This window comes from Peromyscus californicus, unplaced genomic scaffold, assembly GCF_007827085.1.
Source record: "Peromyscus californicus insignis strain IS unplaced genomic scaffold, ASM782708v3 Scaffold_15__1_contigs__length_86483966, whole genome shotgun sequence".
Lineage (NCBI taxonomy): Eukaryota > Metazoa > Chordata > Mammalia > Rodentia > Cricetidae > Peromyscus > Peromyscus californicus.
Genome location: NW_026294447.1, coordinates 77,136,145 through 77,149,144, shown reverse-complemented (window position 1 = coordinate 77,149,144; position 13,000 = coordinate 77,136,145). Strand labels below are relative to the sequence as shown.

General features: G+C 37.6%; 1 protein-coding gene across 20 annotated transcripts in view; it reads left to right on the top strand.

The window, feature by feature from the left end:
• The window catches only part of Gphn (gephyrin), a 416,329-nt gene that overhangs the window by 114,162 nt on the left and 289,167 nt on the right, over positions 1-13,000 (top strand). For all 20 annotated transcript variants that reach the window (XM_052739502.1, XM_052739504.1, XM_052739503.1 and 17 more), the window contains one exon: positions 9,294-9,351. In XM_052739502.1, coding sequence (XP_052595462.1) covers positions 9,294-9,351 — 58 coding nt within the window. Of the gene's footprint in view, positions 1-9,293; positions 9,352-13,000 lie in introns of those variants that run through there.

The window sequence follows — 13,000 nt, the reverse complement described above, 5'->3', positions numbered from 1 at the left end:
CCCATGGTTTTATTATTGCTTTGTTAGACATTGTTTATATCTGACCTATTACTGTTTTCCTCCCACACCTGAAATTCTTCCTCTATTTTTTTTAATTGTTATTGTCTAAACTCAGAGCCTTGAAGTTGCTAGGCAGTTGTGACATGACTGAGCTAATCCCCCAGCCTCTGTTATGTCCCTTAATTGTTTTTAGATGTGGATTCCTTTTTCTTACCACTTTCCTGCAGTTGTTTGTTTTTGAAGGGACCTGTGTGGGCACAAGACATTCCAAGACCAAGTTCTCAGCACAAAGGAGATTTGCCCCAGAGAGACAAAGGGTAGGGAATAAGAGACAAAGACAAGATGTAAGACAAAGTTGATGTAAGGACATTTTCTTGCTCACTGGCTAACTTTTGCCACAATGAAAGTAAATTCCATATGGAGTTTCTTCAATGCTCATCATTTTCTTTGAAGTAGATTGGTAATGACAAGAGCAGGCATGTCTCATTATCATAAAAAAGAAAAAAATCTGTTATTGAAACATCTTAAATGCTATATTCTGTAGATCTCTGAAGTGTTTGAAGATGATCTGTCTATCTAAAATATATATCTATTTGACCATGAAAACATACCAAAGCTGATCTTTGGGTGGTGCTTGACAGCTTAGTGGTATTGTCATTGTCCTGATGGAATCACTATTGTGGGGCCCCATCATCTTTTTAGAGACTTCCGAGTCACTGTTAGATGTGGTCGTGGTTCACTGCAGAAAATTTTTAGTGCCTACTCTGTGGTTTGGAGCAATATCAATTGTATCTGTGGCAGAATCATGTCTCACAGCCAGTTCCAAGTTTGCAATACAATAGGTTCCAGTCTTTTTCAACAAGTTATTCTTTGATTTCAAATCTCTGTGAGCAATAACTGGCTTTCCTTGGGTACCAACAATCTCCATGTGAAGATGGTCACTACTGCTCCCCGTGGACAGAACGAGTTTGATCATCCCTTTCACTGTAACAGTGTTATCTATTCAAGTAATCTAAAAGGGATCCATGCTAATGGTAATCTGACACCAGCCACAGCTGAGTCTATGTGCCATTGTCTTTTTTGTCTGCTGCTATAAATCCTAGGATGTTTTCATGGTGTAACAGTACAGTCTGATAAGTCTCTGCTTCTTAGAACCATAAACGTTCTTCCCTAGAAGAGAATATCTTCACAGCAACTTCTCCCCACCACTTGCCTTGCCAAACTTCTCCAAACTGACCTTTGCCAATGCTTTCTTATAACATAATGGTCCTGGCAATTGTTCTCTAAACAAGCAATGGTCCCTGGTAGCAGCATCTCTTCTGCCACCAATACGATTAGAAGCAGCCAGTAACTTGGAGCAGCCGCCATCACCTCCATGGTCCTGCCAACACCATTTGTGGCCCATCCCAGCCCTGGCCACAGCTCCTCCTCAGCAAGCCTCCCGGATTAGCCTCGAACTCAGGATTCTCCTGCCTCCGCCTCCTTCAGCATGCACCACCACAATTGGCTGCATACAGGTCGGGCCTGAGCTGGGGACTGCAAAACCACAGGCAAGCGGCTTTTTCATGAATTCCTGCCACAAACGTTGGGCGCCAATTGTAACACCAATCTTAAAAGGTCTTATTAATAAAAAAAAATAATAATAAAATAAAACCCAGAGCCAGATATTGGGGTGAAAGCAGAGAAACAGAACAAGCCAGCGATGTTCTTACCTCTACAAAATCCTTGACCTCAAGAGAGTGAGTTCCTGTTTCCTCACACCTTATATACCTTTCTGTGCCCAGACATCACTTCCTGGGATTAAAGTTGTGTGTGCTTCCTAAGCAAAAGCATGAGATCTCAAGTGCTAGGATTAAAGATGTGTTCCACCACTTCCTGGATCTGTTTCTCTCATGTAGCCTGGTGTGGCCTTGAACTCACAGAGATCCAGACTGATCTCTGCCTCCCAAGTGATAGGATTAAAGGTGTGTGCCATCACTGCCTACCTCTATGTCTAATTTAGTGGCTAGCTCTGGCCTCCAATCTCCAGGTAAGTTTTTTAGGGTACACAGTATATCACTATAAGAAGCAAACTTTATTCCAGAAAAATACAAAGAAAAAAAATAAAAAATCACCAAGGGGTACAAAACCTTATCAGCTATCTGAGACTACAGCCAGTGTTCGGGATTTCTGAGGCTATGGCAATGGAGGCAGGTTCTGGCCCCCTTTTTATAGTAAAGGGGAAAAGCATCAGGCATGGGATGCATGCTAGGAGTCACATAGAAACAACTATTAAAAGTTAACTTTGGTCCAAGCAGTTATTGACTATAAGGGGTAAGGGGGTTAAAAGTTAACCCCTGGCTGTTGACAGAGGAGCCGGATGTAAAGTAGAGTGACATTGTTCAAAATTAACCTTTAGAGCTGATGACTGTCAGCTTTTTTTTTTAAAGTTTATAATTTTATATTTCATATCCACCTTGAGTTATAACCAGAATCAAACTTTTGATTCTTTTAGGTTTAAATATGAGCCAGATTATAATCTTGAATGATTTATATAAAATTAAAAATGATTTATATAATTTTTAGGCCATATAATAACCTCTTTGGTTCTGTATGAAAAAAGTTGTATCTCATCTTATTGTAAAATTGTTTTAATTAAACCCAGCTCTTCAGTAATAGGTTGCTAAAAGGGTAGACCAGAGATGAGAAAATAATAAACAAGACAGCATAGTTTGGAATGAAGAGTTCTTCACAAGCTGATGGCTTATACCAAGCGAGTTTATGAAGTACAGCATCTGTAATACATAGTTTTTAGGGGGAAATGAGACACAATCAGCAGAAAGCTATCATACAGTGGGATGAAATCCAGCAGGAAGCTAATCAAGCAAAGTTACATAGAACATAGGTTATCGTAAGGGCATCACAGACTGAGTCGTCTTGGGACTGATAGCCATGGCCCTTTAGGGGAAAGATTGGACCTCTCAGGATCTGAAGTCTCAGATTCTCCCAGTGCCCTGGCCACAAGTCATTTCTTGCCTTTCCAGGCATATGTTCTTTTTTCCATATATTAGGTCTTTGTATGTGTTGTAGGGGTTCCCTCCCTGACCCTGACCAAGCTATTACTGGCTTTGCCAAGCATGTTCCTGGTTTTAGACATAAACTACATTCCTTTTTCATACATCAGGGTCTCAGGAAAACCCTTGGATTGACCTGCCTCTCATCATAGAATGATCAAACAATGCTAGCCAAGCAATCTTCCCAAAACATTTGGAAAGAATGACTTAAATAGAAACTTGAATTCACCTGTTCTTTATAATATCATTTAGTCATTATTTTCAGAAGAATAAACAAGTGTGATTTAGACATGAATGCAATAAAATTCAGCCATAAAAGCAAAATAAAGTTCTGCTCCATACTACTATACTATATGAACCTTGAACACATTCTGCTCAGTGAAATAGGTAAATTCATGGAAATTGGAACTATATTTGAGACAGGGTGAGGGGAAATAACAGGATCACATTGTCTTGATTACTCTAGTTTTAGAAGAAACAAAGTACAACTCCCAAATATTTTTTCAGGATTGTTTGACTGTTCTGTACCTTTTAAGTTTCCATATGAATTTTATGATCCCTTCAATAGTTTTTGGAACTAAATTTTTAATTCCAGATGTTAATATAGTTATGAGCCCTTTGACAAATTTTTATTCCATATGGTATCAAATCAAGTCACCAAGCTTCTACACAGTATAGGAGAGAATAGCCAGAGTAAGAAACATCCTCCAGAATGGGAGAAAATATTGTCAACTTGTCATCTAACTGGGGATTATTCTTCAAAGTATATAATGAACTCAAAAATCAAACAACAAGAAGACACCTTATGCGGGAGAGGATGTGGAGCTAGGGGAACTCTCCTCCACTGCTGGTGGTAATGCAAGCTTGTACAACCACTTTGGAAATCAATATGGTGCTTTCTTAGAAAATTGGGAATCCATCTCCCCTAAGATCTAGCTATACCACTCTTGGGCATATACCCAAGGAATGCTCAACCACACCATAAGAGCACTTGTTCAGTTATGTTCATATCAGCATTGTTTGTAATAGCCAGAACATGGAAACAACCTAGATGCCCTTCAACTGAAGAATGGATAAACAAAATGTGGTACATATACACAATAGAATACTACTCAGCAGAGAAAAACAATGACATCATGAGGTTTGCAGACAAATGGATGGTTCTAGAAAAAATCATCCTGAGTGAGGTAACCCAGACTCAGAAAGACAAACATGGTATGTACTCACTCATAGGAGGATAGTAGATGTGGAACAAGGATGACTAGACTGCTACTCACATCACCAGGGAGGCTACCTGGAAAACAGGACCCCAAGAAAGACACGGGGATCGCCCAATGACAGAGAAATGGAATGAGATCTACATGAACAGCCTGGACATGAGTGGGGGTAGTGAAGGGCGAGGGTCGAGGGAAAGAGAGCTTGGGGGAGCGGGAGATCCCAGCTGTATCAACAACAGAGAGGGAGAACAAGGAATAGGAGACCATGGTAAATGAAGACCACATGAAAATAGGAAGAAGCAAAGTGCTAGAGAGGCCCACAGAAGTCCACAAAGATACCCCCACAACAGACTGCTGGAAATGGTCGAGAGACAGCCCGAACTGACCTACTCTGGTGATGGGATGGCCAAACACCCTAATGGTCGTGCTAGAAACCCCATCCAACTACTGAGGGATCTGGATGCAGAGATCCATGACGAGGCCCTGGGTGGATCTCTGGGAGTCCAATTAGCGAGAATGAGGAGGGTTTATATGAGCGAGAATTGTTGAGACCAAGGTTGGATAAAGCACAGGGACAAATAGCCAAACGAATGGAAACACATGAACTATGAACCAACGGCTGAGGGGTCACCAACTGGATCAGGCCCTCTGAGTGGTGAGACAGTTGATTGGCTTGATCTGTTTGGGAGGCATCCAGGCAGTGGGACCGGGTCCTGTGCTCATTGCATGAGTTGGCTGTTTGAAACCTGGGGCCTATGCAGGATCGCTTGGCTCGGCCTGGGAGGAGGGGACTGGACCTACCTGGACTGAGTCTACCAGGTTGATCTCAGTCTGTGGGGAAGGCTTTGCCCTGGAGGAGATGGGAATGGGGGGCGGGCTGGGGGGAAGGTGAGGGGGGCGGGAGTGGGGAGAACAAGGGAATCCATGGCTGATATGTAAAACTGAATTGTATTGCAAAATAAAAATAAATAAATAAATAAATAATGAACATAAAAAAAAATCAAACAACAAAAGAACAAATCCTCCAGTCAATACATGGGCAAATGAACAGAAGACTGTAGTCTCAAAAGAAGAGTACAAATGTGAATAAATACATTAAAAAATGTTCAGTATCTTGTCATCAAAGAAATGCAAACCAAAACTAGAAGGAGAATCAGACTTTGGTGGCTCAAATTTGTAATCTCATCTGACACAGGAAGATTGACAAAAATTCAAGGCCAATGTGAGACCCTTTCTCTAGAAAACCAAAAACCAAACAAAAGTATCTTGGTGTTTCATATTGACCTGGTTAGAGTGGCAATCACTAAGATCTTGATAGGAGGGAAGGTAGAGAGAAAAAAACTCAGAATTGTTGGGACGGGAGTGAGGTGTGGAAAGGGTGCCTATCAGAAAAGTTGGGGAGAGGTAGCGATGAATATGTTCAAATTACATTTACGAAACTCTCAAAAAAGAAACCACAGTTAGAAAAGGTGCAGGAAACGGAGCACTTCAATAGCATGGATAGATTGTGTACTAGTGAAGCCATGTGATTTAACTGGTTTAAACTGGGTATGGTAGTATAAATGTAATTGGCCCCCATAAGCTTTTAGTGAGTGGTACTGTTAGGAGGTGCAGCCTTGTTGATGTAAGTGGCCTTGTTGGAGAAAGTGTGTCACTGTGGGGATGGGCTTTGAGGTCTTCTCTGCTCAAGGTATGCCTGGTTCAGTTCACTTTCTGTTACCTGCAGATCAAGATGTAGGACTCTCAGCTCCTTCTCCAGTACCATGTGTGCCTGCACACCACCATGTTTTTGCCATGATGATAAACATCCCCAATTAAATGTTTTTCTTTATAAGAGTTGCCATGGCCATGATGTCTCTTCACAGGAATAGAAACCCTAAGACACTGGTTATGTACCCAAGGGAATCATTGTCAACGTATGATGGAGATAACACATTTGTTGCTGCACTATTCACAGCAGTTAAATTATTGAACTTGTGTAGATGACATTTGGTAGATAAATGAATAGAAAATGTACAAATAATGGAATATTGTTCATCCATAAAGAACAACAGAATTATGTCATTTGAAAAAAAGTGGGTTAAACTGGAGATCATGTTTGAAAAAACAAGCCAATACTTTACAAGACAAGTCTTGTATGTTTGCTGCCATACAGAATAAAGCAATAAGGCATGAAAATAGAAGGGGTTTTTGCAAATAGGAAGTGAATCCAGGGAATGGAGGCACATTAGCTAGTGGCTCAGCTAAGTATAGTAATTTTAATGGATGACAATTTCACAATGAAACCTAATATATATATATATATGACAATGTCATGATGAAGCCCATTATTTTATATGGAGTTAATGCTCCAGTAAAAGGTTGTGAAATTTTTCACACTTTTCATAATAGCTCCTGTCAATTCTAAGAATTAAATGATAAAATGAATTTAATCTCTGATACAATGATTTGCATATATTAAATGAATACAAGTTGAGCATCTCTAATCTGAAATCCTGAGACCTGATATGCTATACAATCTGAAATCTTTTGAACATCAACAAGATGCCTTAAGTGAAAGTTCTACATGACTTCTTGCAGGCACAACAAAGATATGTTAAAAAATTACCCAGGAGGTGTGTGCATAAAACACAGGGCCAGTTAGATGACACAGCAGGTAAAGGTATCTACCACCAAGCCCAACAATCCAAGTTTCACCTTGGAACCTGCATAGTAGAAGGATAAAACTGACCCTGGCAAGTTGTCTTTTGACTACTTTATGTCCCTTGGTCCATGGTGACACACATCATCATAAATACATAAAAGTACTTTTAGTATTAATGGTTATTTAGAATTGGGTCCCATCTCTAAGTTATGTATATGGAATATTACAAAATCCAAAAATAGGAGATATAAAATACTTGTATGTAGTATGAATTTTAACAGGTCTTATTAATAAAATTAAACCTGAAGCTAGGTATTGGGGTGAATGCTGGAAGATCAGAGGAGCAGAACAAGCCACAGCCTCACCTCGCCAATTCCTCAGCTGATCCTGTTTCCTCAGACTGGATGTCTCTCAGCTTAACTGCTGCTCAAAAGCCTAAGCTTAACCGACCTAGTTCCTGGTCCTCACACCTTATATACCTTTCTGCTTTCTGCCATCACTTCTGGGATTAAAGGCGTGAGTCACAATGCCTGGCTGTTTCCAGTGTGACTTTGAACTCACAGAGGTCCAGATGGAATGCTAGGATTAAAGGTGTGAGTCCCACCATTTTCTGGCCTCTGTATCTAGTGGCTGTTCTCTTCTCTGACCCCAGATAAATTTATTAGGGTGTACAATATTTTGGGGAACACAATATCACCACACTTGTAGTCCTATGTACTCTGGATAAGGAAGGCTTCTGTACTACTTGTAATATTGAAGGTATTATTTATTATCGGTATGACTATCAATGTATAATACTTTTTATATACTTATTTCAGCATTTATTCTTTCTTCATCAGTAAGATGGACAATTTAAGTAATAAAATCTGGAGTAAGTCATTTTGTGACCTAAGGCCTGGTAAAGAAACTGATACTAATAACATTTTAAAACTAAGGGTATTTAGAATGTATCTGTGTTTAATGATGCCATGGAGATGGAAATACCATTTCAGAAGTTAGTTCAGAGGTCAAAACCACTATTTTCCGTTGTATTCAGAAAGTAGGTGGAAAATAAGGATAGTTTGAAATAAGTTTATTCTTAAACTCCTCCTCCCCCAATAAGTTGTTTATTACTTAGTTGTTTCCTTGCGTTTTCTGAATTGCTTCTATCTATTTACTGAATATTTTCCTCCAGCATTTATTTGCACTCTATTTCCATTCTCCTTTCTTTCTTTTTTTGTTTGTTTTGTTCGTTTTTTTGTGTGTGTGTGTGTTTGTTTTTTTGGTATTTTTGGTTTTTTGAGATAGGGTTTCTCTGTGTAATAGTCCTGAGTGTCCTGGAACTTACTCTGTAGACCAAACTGTAACAGCCATGTCATATCTGGCTTGCCTCACCTTCTTAATGGTCAAAACCATTCCCTTTGTTTGAAGTTAGATTAATACTTAACTGGAAAGTTACCTTCCTCCATCTTTATAGGAGCAGATTGAGGTATCTAAGGTGCTTTTTAACAGTAATCATGAGAAAAATGAATTGTTTCTATAAATAGGATTTAGGTTGATCATAGCATTGTAACTTTGTATTTTTTTTCCCTTATCAACCATTTTCACCATAGCATCTTTGAATTTTTTATAACAAATTAGAACTGTTTCTGTACTCTATCCCATTTATGTAACAATTGTTGCATGTGTTAATTTTAATTAACTGCTTTAAGTATAAAGAATTGTTAAAAAGAAAAAAACTGTAAAAACTATTTTTATAATGATAATGTCTTTAAAGCTTTCTGTTTTGAAATTATTTAAATTTAAATATTAGGGCTAAAACTGTAACTCACAATTAGTTTTCTCTTTCTCTTTGATAGTGCTGGGCGCATTCGTCTCTTAGACTCTCTGTTTTTAAAAAAGTTAAGCAAAATCAATATTGATTTATTAGTTGTGACAATTACACCACACAAGTATAATATGATGATTATTGGGAAACTAGGAAATGTGCTTAGAGCAGGATATGTTAACTTCACTTTGTGTTCAATTTTCAGAAACACTATTTCAAGAAATCAAGTTTCTTAATTAAGCAAATAAAAACAGGTTTGCTCTTGGTTCTTGATATATGTTGTGACAGAATCCAGCAATAAATGTGACAGCTTCAGCATTATTAAAACCATCAATAATGGAAGTTTAATTCAGAATAAAAATCCAATGTAATGTTTCCTCTTTGGGTAGTCATTTGTTGCCTGTCTCTTCTAAACTAAGAAATGGGAAAAGGCAACAAAAATGTTTTTCCCCTTGGCTACGGAGGTAGGTCTTGGGAGATTTCTGGTGGCACTCTAATACTAATGGCATATATCATTCATATGTTTTTACACTGTTGTTGATTTTAAGAATATTTTCTTCTCCTAATTTCAGGTTGGGTGGGACTATATCAGCATACAAGATAGTACCAGATGAAATAGAAGAAATCAAGGTATAGTATGAAATTTTCACACCTACCGAGGCCTAGCATTTTCTTTAGGAGCAGAGGGGAAAATTGTTACCTCTTAAATGTCATTGAATCTATTGGTATGTTAAGATATTATTAAACTCCTAGTTACTCTACTCAAGTTAAAAATACATGCATATTACAGAATCACCATCAGATTTTATCTACTGTTTCAATACAGTTCTGGGGAAAAAGTTAAGTAAAATATATTTTAAAAAACCTTCCCATGTGATTTATTGAAAATATAAGACATAGTTTGTGTAAGCATTAGTATATATAATGGATTATCGTTTTAATATTTCTCTCCCTGTAAGTCTTCACCAGTCTTGTAGCTGATATATAAAAATCTCAATCTATAATGCTTAATTTGGTTGAATTTTTCAATATCAACTTCAATAAGTTGAAAAATTTGTAATTACTCTTTAATTTTGCTTATTAATTTTAAGTAATTTAAACTCATTATTATGTGAGAAACTATTGGTTTCAATATGTCACCTCTCATACTGTATGCTCTCTGCAGGAAATAATCCTTTACATTTGTTCTAGCATTAAAAAGAAAAAGAGGGGCCGGGATGTAGCTCGGTTTGGAGAGTGCTTGCTTAGCATGCACAAAGCTCTGAATCCAATCTCTAGCACCACATAAAACAGATATGGTGATCGAGACAAGCCTGTAATCTCAGCAGTTGGCAATCAAGAGTCAAAAGGATCATCACAAGTTTGGGACCAGCATGGTCTATTCATCAGATTCTAAGCAACCAGACTATATAACGAGATCTGAGTCTCTCAAGGAAAAAACAAGACAAATTTAACTGTGTGTAATGGTTGCAGGCCTTTAATCCCAGAACCCGGGAGGCAGAAGCAGGAGGATCTCTGTGAGTTTTAGACCATCCTGGTCTTCAAAGTGAGTTCCAGGACAGCCAGGACTATTAACACAGAGAAACCCTATCTCAAAAAGTCAAAAGAAAAAAAGAATTTCAAGAATATTAGGATTCATCAGATAAGTCTGCCTAGATCAAGCAGAGAGAAGAATCCTATGATTGACATTAGGATTTGTAATCATACAGCAGTTAGTTGAGATCATGCTAGTAAATAGAATCAACGTGTAAAGTTCTATTAGGCAATAGGCTAAAGACATATCCTAGAGCAGATATGCTCTAGAAGCAATAGATTTGTATTTAACTAATTTACAGAAAAGTTGACTCTTCTTGTAAGGGGTTTTAAATTTTTGTGAAGGTTTTATTTTGTTTTGTCTGATTTTAGAATTATGAGTTGTATTAGGATGTTCCTTAAAGCATATAACATGTAACTGAATGGAGTTGAGCATTGAGGCATAAAAATGTTTTCAAATGTGTTGGTGGAATTACTCTTAAAACTTTTTGTTGTTGTTGTTTTGTTTCGTTTTTTTGATAACTGCTTTCCTTTCTCTGTGTAAGAAACTGGAACTTTCTTCTATATGCCAGGGCTGACCTTGAATTCACAGAGATCCACCTGCCTCTGCCTCCTTGGTGCTAGGATTAAAGTCATGCACGACCACCGCCCAGCTGAGTGTCAAGTAATCTGAAATTATCAAAAGTATATGATGTAGCTTAAGTTTGATATGCTAATTATAATGTACCATGTATAAATAAATACACATATTTATTTGCATATTTTTAGTCTTAAAATGATGTCAATTAATGAAACCTAACTCAATTTTGTCAGGTGTAATATATTCATAATGTTTAAACATCAAAAACCATTATTTAGTTCATATATTGCTTATGAGTTAATTGCTTCAGACAATATTACAATAAATTTGTCAGTTTTCAAAAATATTGTTGCTGAAAACACTTCTAAAACCAGCAAAAATGAAGTAACCTCAGTCCTCCAAAGTCTTCCTTTTAGCAGGAATCTAAAGATTGGTAGAAAATATGGAAAAATAGAAAAACCTCAAAAAATTGGAAAGAGAAGAGCAAATGATCAAAGTACAAAAGGATTTAAGAAGTGACATAGCCATTAATTCCCTGTTTTGCCTTATCTTCCATATATTCCAATCTTCAGTATGTTCTGGACAGGGTGTTAAAGAAGCCTTCAACCTGGAATCACTAACAGACACAGACAAAAGGCTTATATGGATTCTCGCACATAAACCTTTTGTCTATCTGGGAGAAAATGATCAGAGTTGCCTAAGAATATGAAAAACAGTTCAGCACTCTTCACTTAATTTTCACTAAACATCAATCAAAAAAGTCAGTTAACCTTTAAAGAGGTTAGCAGAGCCAAGTAGAGATCTCATCTTCCATCTTCATCCCTCCATTTCTGTCCACAGCCATCCCATCCAAGATACCCATCCAGAGATACTATGTCTGAACAAGGCAGTGCAAGGTGAAGCTAGTCATTGTTATCTTACCTAGTTTAAAGGTCAGGTCATCACTCCTTTGCCATATCAGCAAGGCTGAAGACACCATGCAGTGTCACTTACCCGTTTTCTTTCCCTATTCTTTGTCTCAGCATCTGCCCCTATTTAAGATCAACAGTGAAATAAGGTGACACCCACTTTTACCAGGCAAGACTTTTTGGGTCCAACAAGGAAGTGAACCTCTACTTGCCAGTATGAATCAGTGGTTCTCTTTTGCCAGAGTGATATTGGTGTACCTAGCAAGATATTGAACACATATCTCCATGTGGTCCTCAAGCTGTTCCATTCATAACATTGGAGGTATTTACTAATATACAGTATTCTCATGAACTCTCAAATGCTGAGTGTATGATCTCTTTTCATACTAAGAACCAAGAAATAGTCATCAACTAGGCCTATGGGCTGAAGATGGATGCCCCAACATTGCAGAAGAACTTTGGGTGACTGTCCAGGCAGGCAGCTGTCTCTGTCATTCTAGATTTTTGAAAGGCCCTTACAATGAACTTCTTATTTACTTAGTAATATTATATCCGTCTGAAGTCTTTGATGTAGTTGAAGACTAGATAGTTATAATTTTTCTTAGTTATGATAAAGGATAAGTTAGATGTGAAACCTTAGACTCAAATATAGGATGAATAGAATATTTTCTTTGAATTTGCCAAATATAAATAGACTAAATATTGTAACTGTAATTCTTGCTTGATAACTGTTTTGTTATGTGTAGTTTTACTATGTTAAAGTTAAAACCTTCCTTTTTAATTAAACAGAAAAGGGGGGGAGAAATAGTCATCAGACCATAGATTGAAAAATGAATCAAATGCTGAGATTATCTATTAAGAATTTTAAGATTGTGTCTGCTAGATATGACAGGAAAAGCACTCATGGAATCTCAACAGTATCTCTGCCTAAATAAAACTTGAACAATGTTACAAGTCAACATGCCAATGTGGATGGGGAGAATCTCACTGAACCCCACTCCTAAATGAAGAGCTATAGATAACTAACACCTATTGAGAGAATTGATCTTCCGCAGGGATGAGCACCGTAAATGATTGTCTGGTACCAAGTGCTCAGCCCCAAAAGCATATACATACAAGCATTACTTCATACATTCAGCAAGTTGTACTTACATATTTATTCATTTATATATACATACTTGACAATTTAAAAACCTATAAATTTGAGAGGAAGCAGGGGAAACATGTAAGGGGTTAGAGGGAAGAGAGAAAGTGGGAA